Source organism: Nomascus leucogenys, chromosome 23 (genome assembly GCF_006542625.1).
Source record: "Nomascus leucogenys isolate Asia chromosome 23, Asia_NLE_v1, whole genome shotgun sequence".
Taxonomy (NCBI): Eukaryota; Metazoa; Chordata; class Mammalia; order Primates; family Hylobatidae; genus Nomascus; species Nomascus leucogenys.
In genome coordinates, this window is record NC_044403.1 from 19,361,820 (window position 1) to 19,375,650 (window position 13,831).

Below are 13,831 nucleotides of genomic sequence, written 5' to 3' on the forward strand. Positions count from 1 at the left end.
CTTGAATAACACTGTTCTAAAGAAGTAAACTCTCAGGAAATCTCAGTTTTCAAAATTCTTTCACATAGCTACCTTCATAATTCTAACAGCTCTATAAGAAAGACTGAATAAGCATTATTATCTCCATATGTCAAGTAAAAAGAAACTAGGGGAAAAAAACAACACTGAGAGTTTCTACTGACTCACTATTCCTTTTTCTACAAAGTGCAAATATGTATACTATATTTTAATGAAAGAATTTTGTCCTAAAACATTGATTGTAAAATGTCATCCTTAAATATATAAGACCTTGAAAAACTAGTTATCATTGAAGTTTAATATTCCTCTCTAAGAAAAGCATTTGTACAAACATTTGTGAACACGTGTTGAAAAACATATAAAATAGTGAATATTTTCATTATTTCTATCTCTAGTCGAACAGATGTAAGGAAAATTTCAAACTCCGTATTCTAAATACTCCTTTCTCTAGTCCTTTTAAAACCTTGTCTCTACCACTTTTATACTAACCCTAAAGTACACAATAAAGAGTTTAGAATGTAGAGACTTATAATCACGAAACCAGCTTTACAAAGATTAAAATGTTAATATTTAAAACTCTAACATTTCCTTTTCACAATAAGATAAAGTTCAATGTAAGAAGGAAAAAGAAAAGCTGAAAAACAACATTCAGTTTTGCTACCAAAGCAAATAAATAAAAATGTTACCTTGTCTCCCTTGTTTGGATAATCATAACCCTTTTTTAAAAAAAAAGATGTAGCCAAAAAGAAGTCAGAAGGAATTTTAAAATTAAATTATCAAGGATAGTAACAGACTTATTTATTTATTTATTATTTCTTTAAGATGGAGTCTTGCTCTGTCACCCAGGCTGGAGTGAAGTGGCGTGATCTCAGCTCACTGCAACCTCCACCTCCCGGGTTCAAGTGATTCTCCTGCCTCAGCCTCCCAAGTAGCTGGGATTACAGGCACCCACCACAACATCCAGCTAATTTTTGTATTTTTAGTAGAGTCAGAGTTTCACCATGTTGGTCAGGCTGGTCTCGAACTCCTGACTTCAGGTGATCCACCCACCTCAGCCTCCCACAGGGTTGGGATTAGAGAGGTGATCCACCACATCTGGCCAGTAATAGACTTTAAAAGCTCAACCACTTTCTTCAAGTTCTTTCTTTCTATGATAAACCACATTATGTCAATAAAATACAGAATAATGTCAGAAACCTAGAAGAAGATAGTGGTGCTATTTATTCAATGTGGTTTATAACTTATAATTGACACATTACCTTTTGAAGTTTCTGGTTAATGTCTCCTTTGGCTGTAATCTTTACTTGAAATTCCGCCTCATATTCTTCTTCCATATATCGACGACGTTTAGACTGTACATTGTCCATGTCTTCTGATTTAGAACGTTTTCGTCTAGAAAATTCATCTGAGAAGAAAAACCACAATGACCACACTCAGGTGTTTTTCTTATAGCTCTTAACGCATATTATCCATCCTTAGCAAAATATTGTTTCTATCATAATAGCCTTCTCAACCAACTATTTTGTAAACTGTTTTGGAGATCAGAAAAGAAGGTATATAGCTTTTAGCTTTAAACTTCAAATGACTTTCAATATACTAAATAAGAACTTCCTAATGGTCAAGCAATGCACACTGTGAACATAGAATTTCCTTGAAATCTTCATACTAAGAAGGAGAACTGCCTCACAATTGTGTCATGAAGAAGGTAGATGAAATCATCTCATATTCATTCTTGTAACTAAATGTCACAGTGCACATGAATCCTCTGACAAAATATAGTATTCATTCTCATGTCAGATTTTTAACTGTGCACAGCTTTAATTATTTATTCTTTTTCCTCCATAAGTACAGGAAAAAATTCTTAATCATCAGCCTTACAAAACTAGCATAGTAATAGTTATTCTTAACATATCCTAATGAATTTCAAATAAAAATAAAATCAATGTTATTAAAAGTACATTTATAAAGAATATAGAAGACTTCACTTAGAAAATTTGTTTCAAGTGCTGTTAATATTCATGAGATCATAAGCAAATTGTATCTGGTTTCTTCAATATCTAAAAAAATTAAAACACTAATATCTTCACACTTTTTAAACGCAAATGCTCTTATGTGACCATACCTATCCCTCTGTATATATGTGTATCTATATGCCTACTTTTAAATTCACTCTATTCTACAATTTCTCTTATAATCTTAACTTACCCATGGTCATACATGGGGAGCAGCATGACAGGAGAGTTACTGAACCCAGCTTTCCTGACTTCTATGATCTTTCTATAAACCTAAGGACACTCAGTCCATCATTTCCCTCCCTTCCCATAAAGCTAAAGAACCTTACCTTTCCCTCCCTTTTCCTTCCTTCCTTCCTTCCTCTCTCCCTCCCTCCCTCCTTCTCTCTCTCTCTCTCTCAAGGTGTCACTCTGTCACCCAGGCTGGAGTACAGTGGCTCAATCATTGCTCACTGGAACCTCAAATTCCTGGACTCAAGCAATACTCCCACTGCAGCCTCCCAAGTAGCTGAGACTACAGGTGTGTGCCACCATGCCTGGCTAATTCAAATATTTTTTCTGTAGAGACAGGTTCTTGCTATGTCACCCAGGCTGGTCTTGCATTCCTGGCCTCAAGCAATCCTCCCATCTTGGCCTCCCAAAATGCTGGCATTACAGGTGTGAGCCACTACATCTGGCCCCATGAAGATAAAGAACCTTAAGTAAACTAAAATACATCCTTCCATTCACTTACATTAGCCCATACAAAATTCTTGTAGTTTCGTTCTCTAAACATAAACTTAAAACAATTTATCTCAAAACACTCAGTAACTTAGTAAATTTTAAGCTAAATCTTTCTGTGGAACAATAAAAGGTATAAACAAAATAAAATATTGAAGTGTATGAAACATACTTTCAGAAATCCTTCAGTTAGCCATCAACGAAATGGTATAGTTGTGAAATTGCAAAATTTTACAATTATTTCATGGGCAAAAAAAGAATATTAAACAGTTGTAAATATAGAAATAATGAATTATTATTTTTCAACCCAGTTCAAGTTTGTTTATACATGCATACTTTTCTCAGAAGGTCTTTCATCTTCTTCATGTATTACTTGCTCTTCTTCCTCAGGTTTGTTGTCCTTTTCATTACTTTCTACTTCGGCTGTTAACAAATATAGAAAAGAAAATCTTACTTCTACTAGAATTCATAACAGCTCACTAATTTAATTTTTAGTCACTATCCAGTTACAAAACTAACCTTTTATGAAATCAGAGTCCCAAAATGTAAAATTTGGGGAGGGGAAAAGGGGAGCAGGAACTGATCAAATGAATGACCACGTCCACATTCAACTGTTCTGCAATTCAGAACAAACTCAACACAGGATTTAATCTTAATATAGATTTTAAGTAATTTTTAAAAATTAATAATTTTCTGTCATCAATAACATTAATAAAATGTGAAAACAACTGCTGTAGAGCATTTTGATTCCTTTACATTCGATAATTAAAAATAAAATAGTGCCTGTGACAATTATCAAAAAAATTCCAAACTACTGGAAAATTCAAAACACCTAATATGTTGAACATACAGGTTGAATCCTTAAGTTACTTTAATGCTTATGGTATAGAGAGTTCATAAATAAGGAATGGAAAGGCTATCCCAAATATAATAAAAACTTTAAATATATACCTACTTTGATAACTGTGCCAACAACTGAGCTAGGTGCTTAAGCTTAATATAGTTATCACATAGCCACAATATAATTTCACACTGTAAACTGTACTTTTTGTCATTAGATAGATGAGGAAAACATTCAGAAGGGTTAATTTTCTTTTCTTTTTCTTTTGAGACTGAGTTTCGCTCTTGTCACCCAGGCTGGAGTGCAGTGGGGTGATCTCGTCTCACTGCAACCTCCGCCTCCCAGGTTCAAGTGATTCTCCTGCCTTAGCCTCCTGAGTAGCTGGGATTATAGGCACCCGCCACCACATCCAGCTAATTGGTTTGTTTGTTTGTTTGTTTGTTTTTGAGATAGAGTCTTACTCTGCCACCAGGCTAGTGTACAGTAGCATGATCTCGGCTCACTGCAACCTCCACTTCCCAGGTTCAAGCAATTCTCCTGCCTCAGCCTCCCAGGTAGCTGGGACTACAGGCGCCCACCACTAGGCCCAGCTAATTTTTGTATTTTTAGTAGAGACACGGTTTCACCATGTTGGCCAGGATGATCTTGATCTCTTGCCCTCGTGATCCGCCCGCCTCGGCCTCCCAAAGTGCTGGGATTACAGGCATAAGCCACTGTACCAGGCCTAATTTTTTTTTATTTTTAGTAGAGACAGGATTTCACCATGTTGGGCAGACTGGTCTCAAACTCCTGATCTCAGGTGATCCTCCCACCTCAGCTTCCCAAAGTGCTGGGATTACAGGCGTGAGCCACCGCGACTAGCCCAGAAGGGTTAATTTGCACGAGTCATATAAAATGTAACAACTGAAGAGTGCTGCCAAAAGATATTGCTAAAAATGTCTATACAATTATATTAAATAAAATCCAAGAGGTACCAAAATATTCTTTTGGTCATTCGATCAATGTCTCTTCAACTAACCTACTCATTAAATGAAGAATAAGGGAGCTACAAAAAAAAATCATTAAGACGTTTGACTTCTATTTTTCCCCCTTACGTCATTGCAACTTGCTTCTCAGTGGCTTCAATAAAGCATGCTATGTTTCATCATGTTCTGCAACTAATATTAAATAAACAATCATAAAGTATATCACGCTATATAAAGATTCTGATATGACATTTCTTCTCCAATCATCAGGGTTTTAATCACAACAGCCCTAATAGCAAAAGTCAAGGTTAAAAAAATTTAAAAGATATTTTAGGTGAAAATAGGCAAGGACGAGGATCATTGATGAATACCTATTAAGGCGCTAGAAGTATTTTTTCCACTGTAAGATAAACAAGCTAACACAGTAAACAGGATTACTAAAACTATTTTTGAACTTCAAAATAAATTATTTGAAAATTAACTCTCCATTTACTACCCTTTGCTCATTTTAAGTGTTTTAAGACCTCATCTCTCAACCTCAGTTTCAATGAAATAAAAATTTGTTTGCTTTCTTGTAAACAGATCACAAACTCATTAAGACACATTTTTTTCTCTACATATTTTTCCATATCTTCCTGATTTTAATACTCATTGTTGGTAATTCCTGAGCTTCCTAGTCCCCAGAGTTTCTAGAGAGACAGAGTAACTGAGTTGCTTGAGATAAAAGGTTTACATAGTCTTTATTTAGCAAATCCTCACATCGCACAAAGCACAAAATTAGCCATGGCTCCAATTAGAGTGACTCCAAGCCAGAACACCCAGAACACAGCAGAGTAAATTGGCCTGGTATGGTTTTCCTCTTTTATACGCATGTTAGTTTCCTCTCCACATGTCAAGCTCAGCTTGAGATTGATTCATTTTATTCAAAAACCTCCTCCTATCACCCAACTCCCAGTTTCCAGATATGCTTAGAAGATACTACTGGATTCCCAACACTTAAAACACTCAGGATTCACAGAATTAAAATATACGCTAGGGTTTTATGTAACGGAAAGAACTTGAGATTTAAAAAATGGTATTAACAGATTCTACAGAGACGGGTAGGGCCTTATATTTCTTTAACTTTATTTTGTCCACAAAGCCTGAAGAAAAACTGAGAATGGGTCTCCTTCAACCCAGAGTAATAATCAAAGGCCCTTGGTACACAGACAACTTTAGACATAATTTCAGGTAGTTCCTAGGACTCCTGAAACTCATCCAAATAGTAGGTTAACAATGTCTTTTTTTACTGCCGGGTGCGGTGGCTCACATCTGTAATCCCAGCACTTTGGGAGGCCGAGGCGGGCGGATCACAAGGTCAGGAGATCGAGACCATCCTGGCTAACATGGTGAAACGCTGTCTCTACTAAAAATATAAAAAATTAGCTGTGCGTAGTGGCATGTGCCTGTAGTCCTGCTGCTCGGGAGGCTGAGACAGGAGAGTCGCTTGAACCTGGGAGGCGGAGCTTGCAGTGAGCCGATATCGCACCACTGCACTCCAGCCTGGGTGACAGAGCGAGACTCCAACTCATAAAAAAAAAAAAAATGTCTTTTTTAGAATCTGTCCTTACTTACAGATAAGTTTCTGTTATAATTCCTCTGATTTTTTTGAGTGTAGCCTTATCACAATTTGGCAAGTTTTCATAGTTCCATGTGTGATATTCTTTCCTTTCAAGCAGACTAGACAGTAAGCTCATTAAGGGCAGATACCAGATCTCATAATTTTGGTAATCCCAAACACTTTGAGAAATAGTTGAGACAAATTAGATGTTTAATACCTATCAGATGACTACTATCTTTAATAAGGTTCCATTAAGTAAAGGTAGAAAACTGTGTTTTTAAAGGATTACAAAATAGAATTTACATTAGGGGACTTAGTTTCCCATTTCAGAATTATACTTTACAGAACTTTATTCTAAGGAAAAACGGAGGACAAAAACCATTGCCTTAGATCAGAGATTGGCAAATCTTTTTTGTAAGTGGCCAAAAAATAGATATTTTCAATCTTGTGGGCCACATGACCTCTGACACAAGCTCTTAATTCTGTCCTTGTTGCAAGAATCAGCAATAAGTGCTATGTGACATGTAAACAAATTACCATAGCTATGTTCCAATAAAACTTTATTTACAAAAACAGGGCTCACAGGCCAGTCTACTCCATTCACTGATTGAGATTACTGGCTCCATGAAAATATTTATAACAAAACAAGAAATTCCTACAGACAAATTAAAGACAATATCCATTACAAAAATGGGCAAAGGAGATGAACAAGCAATTCACAGATAAGGAATTACAAAAGGCCAATAAACATATAAACATTCTCAACCTAACAAGATCTATCAGAAAAATGAGGCATGACTGGTAATGTGACTTTTCCAGACATTTTGTATTAGTTTTATTTAACCAATAAAGAATGGCAAATAATATCTCCTATGTGAATTTTTGCACTCTCTTTAAAAGCAAAACCTAGTGGGGAAAGTCCCATTTTATTATCTCCAATTCTTCCCCTCCCATTCTCTCTGAAACCCAAATCAGGTTTTCCACTCCACCATTCACCAAAACTGTCCCTTGGTAAAAGTCACCAATGATCTCCAGATTGTTAAATACTTCTCTTCCATCTTATGAGCACACACAGCAGCATTTGATATAGTAAACAGTTACCTTATTCCCTCCTCAAAACGGTGTTTTTACTTGGCTTCTGAAACACCAAAATCTCTCCATTTTCTTCCTACCTCAGGGGCTGCTCTTTCTCAGCTCCTTTGTTGGTTCTTCCTCATCTCCCCAACCCTAAACACTGAAATGCCAAAAGCACAATTCTTGGATCTTTTCTCCATGTATACTCACTCTGAGGTGATTTCATCTTGTCACCTAATAGCTACATGCTATCTACTATATTTTTCTAATACAAGTCATGTCTCTGATCTGAAATCCAGACTTACACATCTAACTTGGACAACAGTACTCATCTGAAAAATGATCTTCCTCCTACACACCTCCTTCCAAAATCTACTTCATCTTTGGTCTTCCTCAACTCTGAAAAGAAAAATCTGCAACTTGCACACTAGTGTATAGAACTAAGAAGCTCCACAAAGAGAAGCCAAGCACATAAGTAACAGCTTAATAAATGGATTGAGATGACAAAGAATTTTAACTGAACACAATAAACAGTGACAATAAATTAACAGTAAATTGACTAAATCATGCCAATTCTGTCAATACTAACCTACAGCAAAAACAGAAGGAAGTCTCAAATTCTAGTCTAATGTAATTATCCTCATTAGCATCAGTTTATGTTTATTTTATTTACCTTAAAGATCCAATGAACAAGGGGAGGAAAATATCAACCACAGATTTTTATTTTAATCTGAAATAAAATCTGCAAGGAAACTATGTCAGCGTTTAATGTAAAAAAAAATCTAGTTCACTCTAAAACAGATTTTTCTCTTCAAAAATCTTATGTTTAAGAAGAAAAAGCATGTAGAGGAAGCCTATCCCTATTTTTCCACAAGAAATAGAATGAGAAAGACCAAAAAAGAAGGGAAGATGGAGAATGCAGTAACCCAACAGCTAAGGAGAGTCTCAAGAGGGAAGAACTGCTATTAAGAGGTCATCCAAGTATGGAAGAATAGATAAGACAAAGAAAAGATGTCCCCGGATTTAATAACATGGTCATCAATGTCATTTCACTGAGAAAAATTAGGAGGGGGAGGGGGCAGCTACCAAGGCAGAAATCAAAATCCAATTAAGTGGAAGGGCTAACAGAAGAAGAAATGGTCCTAGCTTTGTTAATATAACTTGAAGAATGGCCCTAAAAGAAAGGAAAGAGATGAAATAGTAGTTAGAGGAAAGTATATGGTATGGAGATGAAGTTCCTCTAGTGTTTGAACTTTCCCAGAGAGATAAATCTTTATTTTGCTATCCTCTTTAAACAGATTATCATTTTAATAATTTAGTATTAGTTATAACATAGTACTATGCCACAATTCAATAATGTCTCTAGACCTATTAAGGTATATATGCAACACTTTTTTAGTTCTTTCTTCTACTTTTGTAAAATTAAAATAGCTTTTCTATTTGCTGTATCTTTCATTATTTCTTGTTGCTAATACACATCACAATTGCTCTATTTAAAACATATTTGCTAAACAAGTGCCTGAAATGACAGAAGGTTATGCTATTTTCCTTTTACTACACTCATAGATGTTAGTAGCTAGAAGGAAGAGCCAGTACCGAAGCCGACTTTAGTACTTCAGCTAATAATTCTGTGTTCTGAGTATATTAAAAATTAGTCAAGAATAAAGACATTTATTTAAGTAACATTTCAACAGGAGTACAGCAACATAAATGACATGCAACAGATTCTGCCACCATATAAAGATAACAGAGTACAATTTAAGAACCAATTAAGAAACTATTCTTAAACTCAAAATACACAAAATTACCTTCAGAGGAAGGGGAAAAGATACAAAATAAAAGTTTAGTTATGAGCCAAGAAATTAAATCTATCACTAAATTTACCCTGCTAATAGCATACTATCAGATTAAAGGCAAGTAACCAAAAATATTCCCAACTTTGAATTTTCAAAGTATGCAATATGAATGGCTTAATATTCATCTCTCAGCACTTAATTGCCTTGTGTGGGATGCCCTCCAATATCAAGATTCTGACATAAAGGTACTCATTAAATCATAAGCTGCAATTTGCTTTTTTAGCTTTCTTATACAGACTTTTTTTTTTAAAGGACTTATAAGGCTTTTTTATGGACTTGCCCTAGTGCCACACTCTGTATAAACACTTATAGAAAATGGATGAGTGAAATCCATTCTCAACACTGTCACCTATTATCTTTCCAAAATGTAAATTTCATTCTCCTCTGCTTGAAGTTCTTTATTGGCATTCCAGTGCCATCATAAAGCTTTAGCATTATAACCAAGGTCCTCCATGATACGCTTCTCTTACATTATCGATTATTCATTCACTTTACAAATATTTACTGGGCACTAACTGTGTGCCAGGCACCGTTTTGGCCTGATGATGGTGACTCAGAGCAGGAGTAATAACAGTTGTTAATTGGACTCTAGATCTATTATGATAGTAGTACCAACAGAATTTCTTGATGGACTGATTACGGGGTGTGAAAGAAAAAATAAAAATGGTTCCAAAGTTTCTGGCCTGAGCAAGTAGGATGGAGCTACCATTAAAAGGAATTAGACTCAGCCAGGCGTGGTGGCTCACACTTGTAATCCCAGCACTTTGGGAGGCCGAGGCGGGCGGATCATGACGTCAGAAGTTTGAGACCAGCCTGACCAACATGGTGAAACCCAGACTCTACTAAAAATACAAAAATTAGCCAGGCGTGGTGTGGCACACCTATAATCCCAGCTACACAGGAGGCAGAGTCGGGAGGAGAATCGCTTGAACCCGGGAGGCGGGGGTTGCAGTGAGCCAAGATCGTGCCACTGCACTCCAGCCAGGGCGACAGAGTGAGACTCCGCCTCCAAAAAAAAAAAAAAAAAGAATTAGACTCATTAAAACCCTATGTTACAGCACAGCCAATATAGCAAGACCCTGTCTCTACAAAAAAATTAAAATTTTGCCAAGTGTGGTGGCACATGCCTGTATTCCCAGGTACTCAGGGGGCTTAGGCGGGAGGATCACCTAAGCCAGTAAAGTGGAAGCTGAAGTGAGCTATGATTATGCCACTGTACTCCAGCCTGGGCAACAGAGCAAGACTCTGTCTCATAACACAAAAACAAGCAAACAAAAAAAACCTCTATGTTATACAGATATTAAAAGGGGCAAGACATCCCTAATACATCTGGTGCTCTAATGAAGTTACCTTCCTCTGCACTCCCAGAATACCAATTTAACATTATCACTGTACTCACAGCCTTGTATTTAATGGCCTATGATTTAATTCTTGTGTGTATCCCGAGGGCAAATACTATCTTCAAATTTCTAGAACCAAGAAGGGCCTGGCCTGTCTCTTTATATAGGTTTAGTTGAATGCTCTTTGAAAATAAAAAGCCATATTTTTTTTTTTTTTTTGAGGCAGGGTCTCACTTTGTCACCCAGGCTGGGGTACAGTGGCGCGATCTCAGCCTCGACCACCCAGGTTCAAGCAATTCCCCCTACCTCAGCCTCTCAAGTAGCCTGGACTACAGACAAGTGCCACCACGCCTGGCTAATTTTTGTATTTTTGTAGAGACGGGGTCTCACCATGTTGCCCAGGCTGGTCTCGAACTCCTGAGCTCAAGCAATCCACCTGCCTCAGCCTCCCTATATAGGATTCTAAGTGTGAGCCACCTTACCTGGCCAAAAAAAAAAAAAAAAGCCATTTTTTAATAAGAAAAAAATCTCCAACTCCAAAAGCTGGTATGATATATTGGGGAAAAAAATTGTCTCTGTGTCTCTTAGACCTGCCTCCATCTTTTTTCTTTGAAGAAATTAGATGGTGTTTTATGCTAGCAAGGTCACTTCTCTCAGAGATGTCTAAATCTAAAAGAACATGATATAATGGGAACAGAAAGGTATTCATTCTTTTCTCAGTCTTCCTCAGGCTGAGAAAGTTTCATATAGGAATAATGTTTTTGAGTTTGACCATAAAAGAAGGTAGAATTTTTCTCGTTCCCTTTTTCTCTAGGAATAATAAATAAAATAAAAGAGATGGGAGAGACAGGTACTGAACAAATCATAAAGTTAATGTACCTTTTACATAAGGAGTTTGAAATCAACCTAAAAGTAACAGAGATCTAAGACATAGACGGACAATATCAAATATGAGAATTGGGTTATAGGGAGCTCATTCAGAAAATGAGGAAGAGAATAGATTGGGTAGAATCAAAAGGGCTGAGGAAGCAAATGGTTTCTTTATCAAATGGATAATCAAGCTTTAAGGTTTCTCGCTTACAACAATGGTGCTGTCATTCCCTGGACAAAGAATATTAAAGAACAGGATTTCATTGGGAATATTAATTGAAAATATAATTTGTTACACTTGAAGCAAATAGATTAAACTATTAGGCTTTTAGTTCTAAGTTATTTGTTCGCTAAGTGATAGCAAGAAAGAACTGCTACAACTCTAGTCAATTATGTACTAACTTAAACTGTTATCTCAGTGTTACGGTGCTCTACTTCATCTCTATTTCCAGACTGTAAGGGCATATTTTCTACTTGTTTTATCTCCCTTCTTAGTATTTAGCACAATGCTACTCACAGAGTAGACACACTAATTCTGAATTCTATGAAGTTAAGACATCTTTCTATAGAGTCATCACTATTCTCAACTTTCTCTGCCACTAAAATAAATTTAAAACATTATGATAATGTTTTATTAAACAGTTCATCAAAGTCAATAAAAATCTTTAAAATTTAAGTTATATGCTAACCTGGAGAGCACGTTTCATTTTGCGATATAACTTCAGACTCATCTTTTTCACCTGAAATATCCTCTTCATCAGAGAGGACCAGAAAGGCTTCTTTTGGCAAACTCTCACTACTTTCTTGTTTAGATGGTGAACCAAAAGAACTTTCCATTTTCTCTTCCAAATCTGGATTTGTCTCATCGATTGGAAGGAGAGATGTTTTAGAAAAGCAAGTAAGTTCATCCTCAGAAGGTGCAAGCTTTTCCAAAATAGGAATGATTTCATCTGTCTCCATAGAGTCTGTATTTTCTAAGATATTCTCACTTTTGTCATCTTCAATAACATTTTCATTAATGGTTTCTACAAGATCTGCAGAAGTTTCATCTTCATTCTTTTCACCTTGGTCAATTTCCATACTGCTAGATATAGCATCTTCGCCAAGAGCAAGCTCTGTGATAATATCTTCCTCTACCTTCTTTTCATTTTCAGGAGGTCGATCTGAACAAATAGTGTTATCATCTGTTTCTAGAGTTTCTTCATTAGCATCAGTATTATTATCAGCTTTATTTTTCTCATCCAATGAGTCTTTACTCTGAATTTGCTCTAATTTTTCACCAGCCCCATTTTTTTCAAGAAAATCATCATCTTTATTGCTACTTGGTTCTATATTGTCAATTTCAGGAACTGGTTCACAAACTGGTACAGAATTTGGTTCAAAGGTACGATCAAAGGTTGATTCAGAAGTCAGCTCATCAGAGGCCAGTTCACCCGTGGCCAGATCATCAGAGGCCAGTTCACTAGCGGATAGATCACCAGAGGCCAGATCATCAGAGGCTGGATCAGTAGAAGCTGGTGCTCCAGAAGCCAGATCAACAGAAGTTATTTCACTAGAGGCTATATCATCAGTGGCACAATCACCAGAAATGGGTTCAACAGGGACCGGTTCACCTGGGATAGGATCACTAGAGGTGGGATCACCAGAGGAGAGATCATCAGCAGTGGCATCACCAGAGGTGGCATCACCAGGGGGCACATCACCAGAAGGGGCATCACCAGAGGTTGCATCACCAGAGGCAGCATCACTAGAGGAGGGCTCGCTAGAGGTGGGGTCACCAGAGGTGGAATCACCAGAGGCCAGTACTCCGGAGGCTGGATCTCCAGCATCCAGATCACCAGGGGCTGGATCACCAGAAACTGGTTCAGCAGTCAGTTTAGAGTCTGGTTCTGGAGTTATATTATGGGGAGACAAAGGTTCACAATTTAAATCATCATCCTGCTTGTTTTTTACATTAACACTTAGGATACAGGCTGTTTCTTTCCATTCTGCTTTACTTTCTTCAGGATCAAAACAAATCTCTTCAATGCCATTCACCTCTTCCTTGTCTTTAATGTAATCCATATTTTCCAAAGGTGAGGTTGGGTCCAAATCTCCATTTTCATGGTTGCCATTTAACAGCTTGACATCAGTTTTCAACAGTTCTTCTTTGACCTTGTACACTGCTTCAAGTTGCTGACGATCACTCACTCTCATCGTTTTTCGAGCCTTAAAGACTTTTTTCTGAGGTTCTTCTAAACTGTCCATTTTGAATCTTTAAGAAAAAAGAGAAAGAGGGTTTAATAACTGAAACAGAAGCCACCTAATTGTAGACTTAATACAAATTGATCTTAGAAGAATGCAAGCAGCACACTTCACGTAATGTTTAAATAAAGACATAGAAACCCTACTGCTTGTTGTATACTAATTTTCATATTTACTGCATCTGTGTAATACAAAATCAAAAATGGCCATAGTCTACTAGAAAATCAACTAGGAAGTATTAGGGGAAAAAGGGACAAGTTTTTTTTTTTTTCAATATGGAATTCACAGAGT

General features: G+C 36.7%; 1 protein-coding gene across 3 annotated transcripts in view; it reads right to left on the reverse strand.

Annotated features, from left to right (window-relative positions):
* ATF7IP (activating transcription factor 7 interacting protein) overlaps positions 1-13,831 on the reverse strand; it is a 138,900-nt gene that overhangs the window by 66,999 nt on the left and 58,070 nt on the right. For all 3 annotated transcript variants that reach the window (XM_030805016.1, XM_030805017.1, XM_030805018.1), the window contains exons 2-4: positions 11,986-13,550; positions 3,087-3,173; positions 1,278-1,423 (exon numbers count right to left, since the gene is read on the reverse strand). In XM_030805016.1, the coding sequence (XP_030660876.1) occupies positions 1,278-1,423; positions 3,087-3,173; positions 11,986-13,543 (1,791 nt within the window). In that variant the 5' untranslated portion in view covers positions 13,544-13,550. The remainder of the gene's footprint in view (positions 1-1,277; positions 1,424-3,086; positions 3,174-11,985; positions 13,551-13,831) is intronic.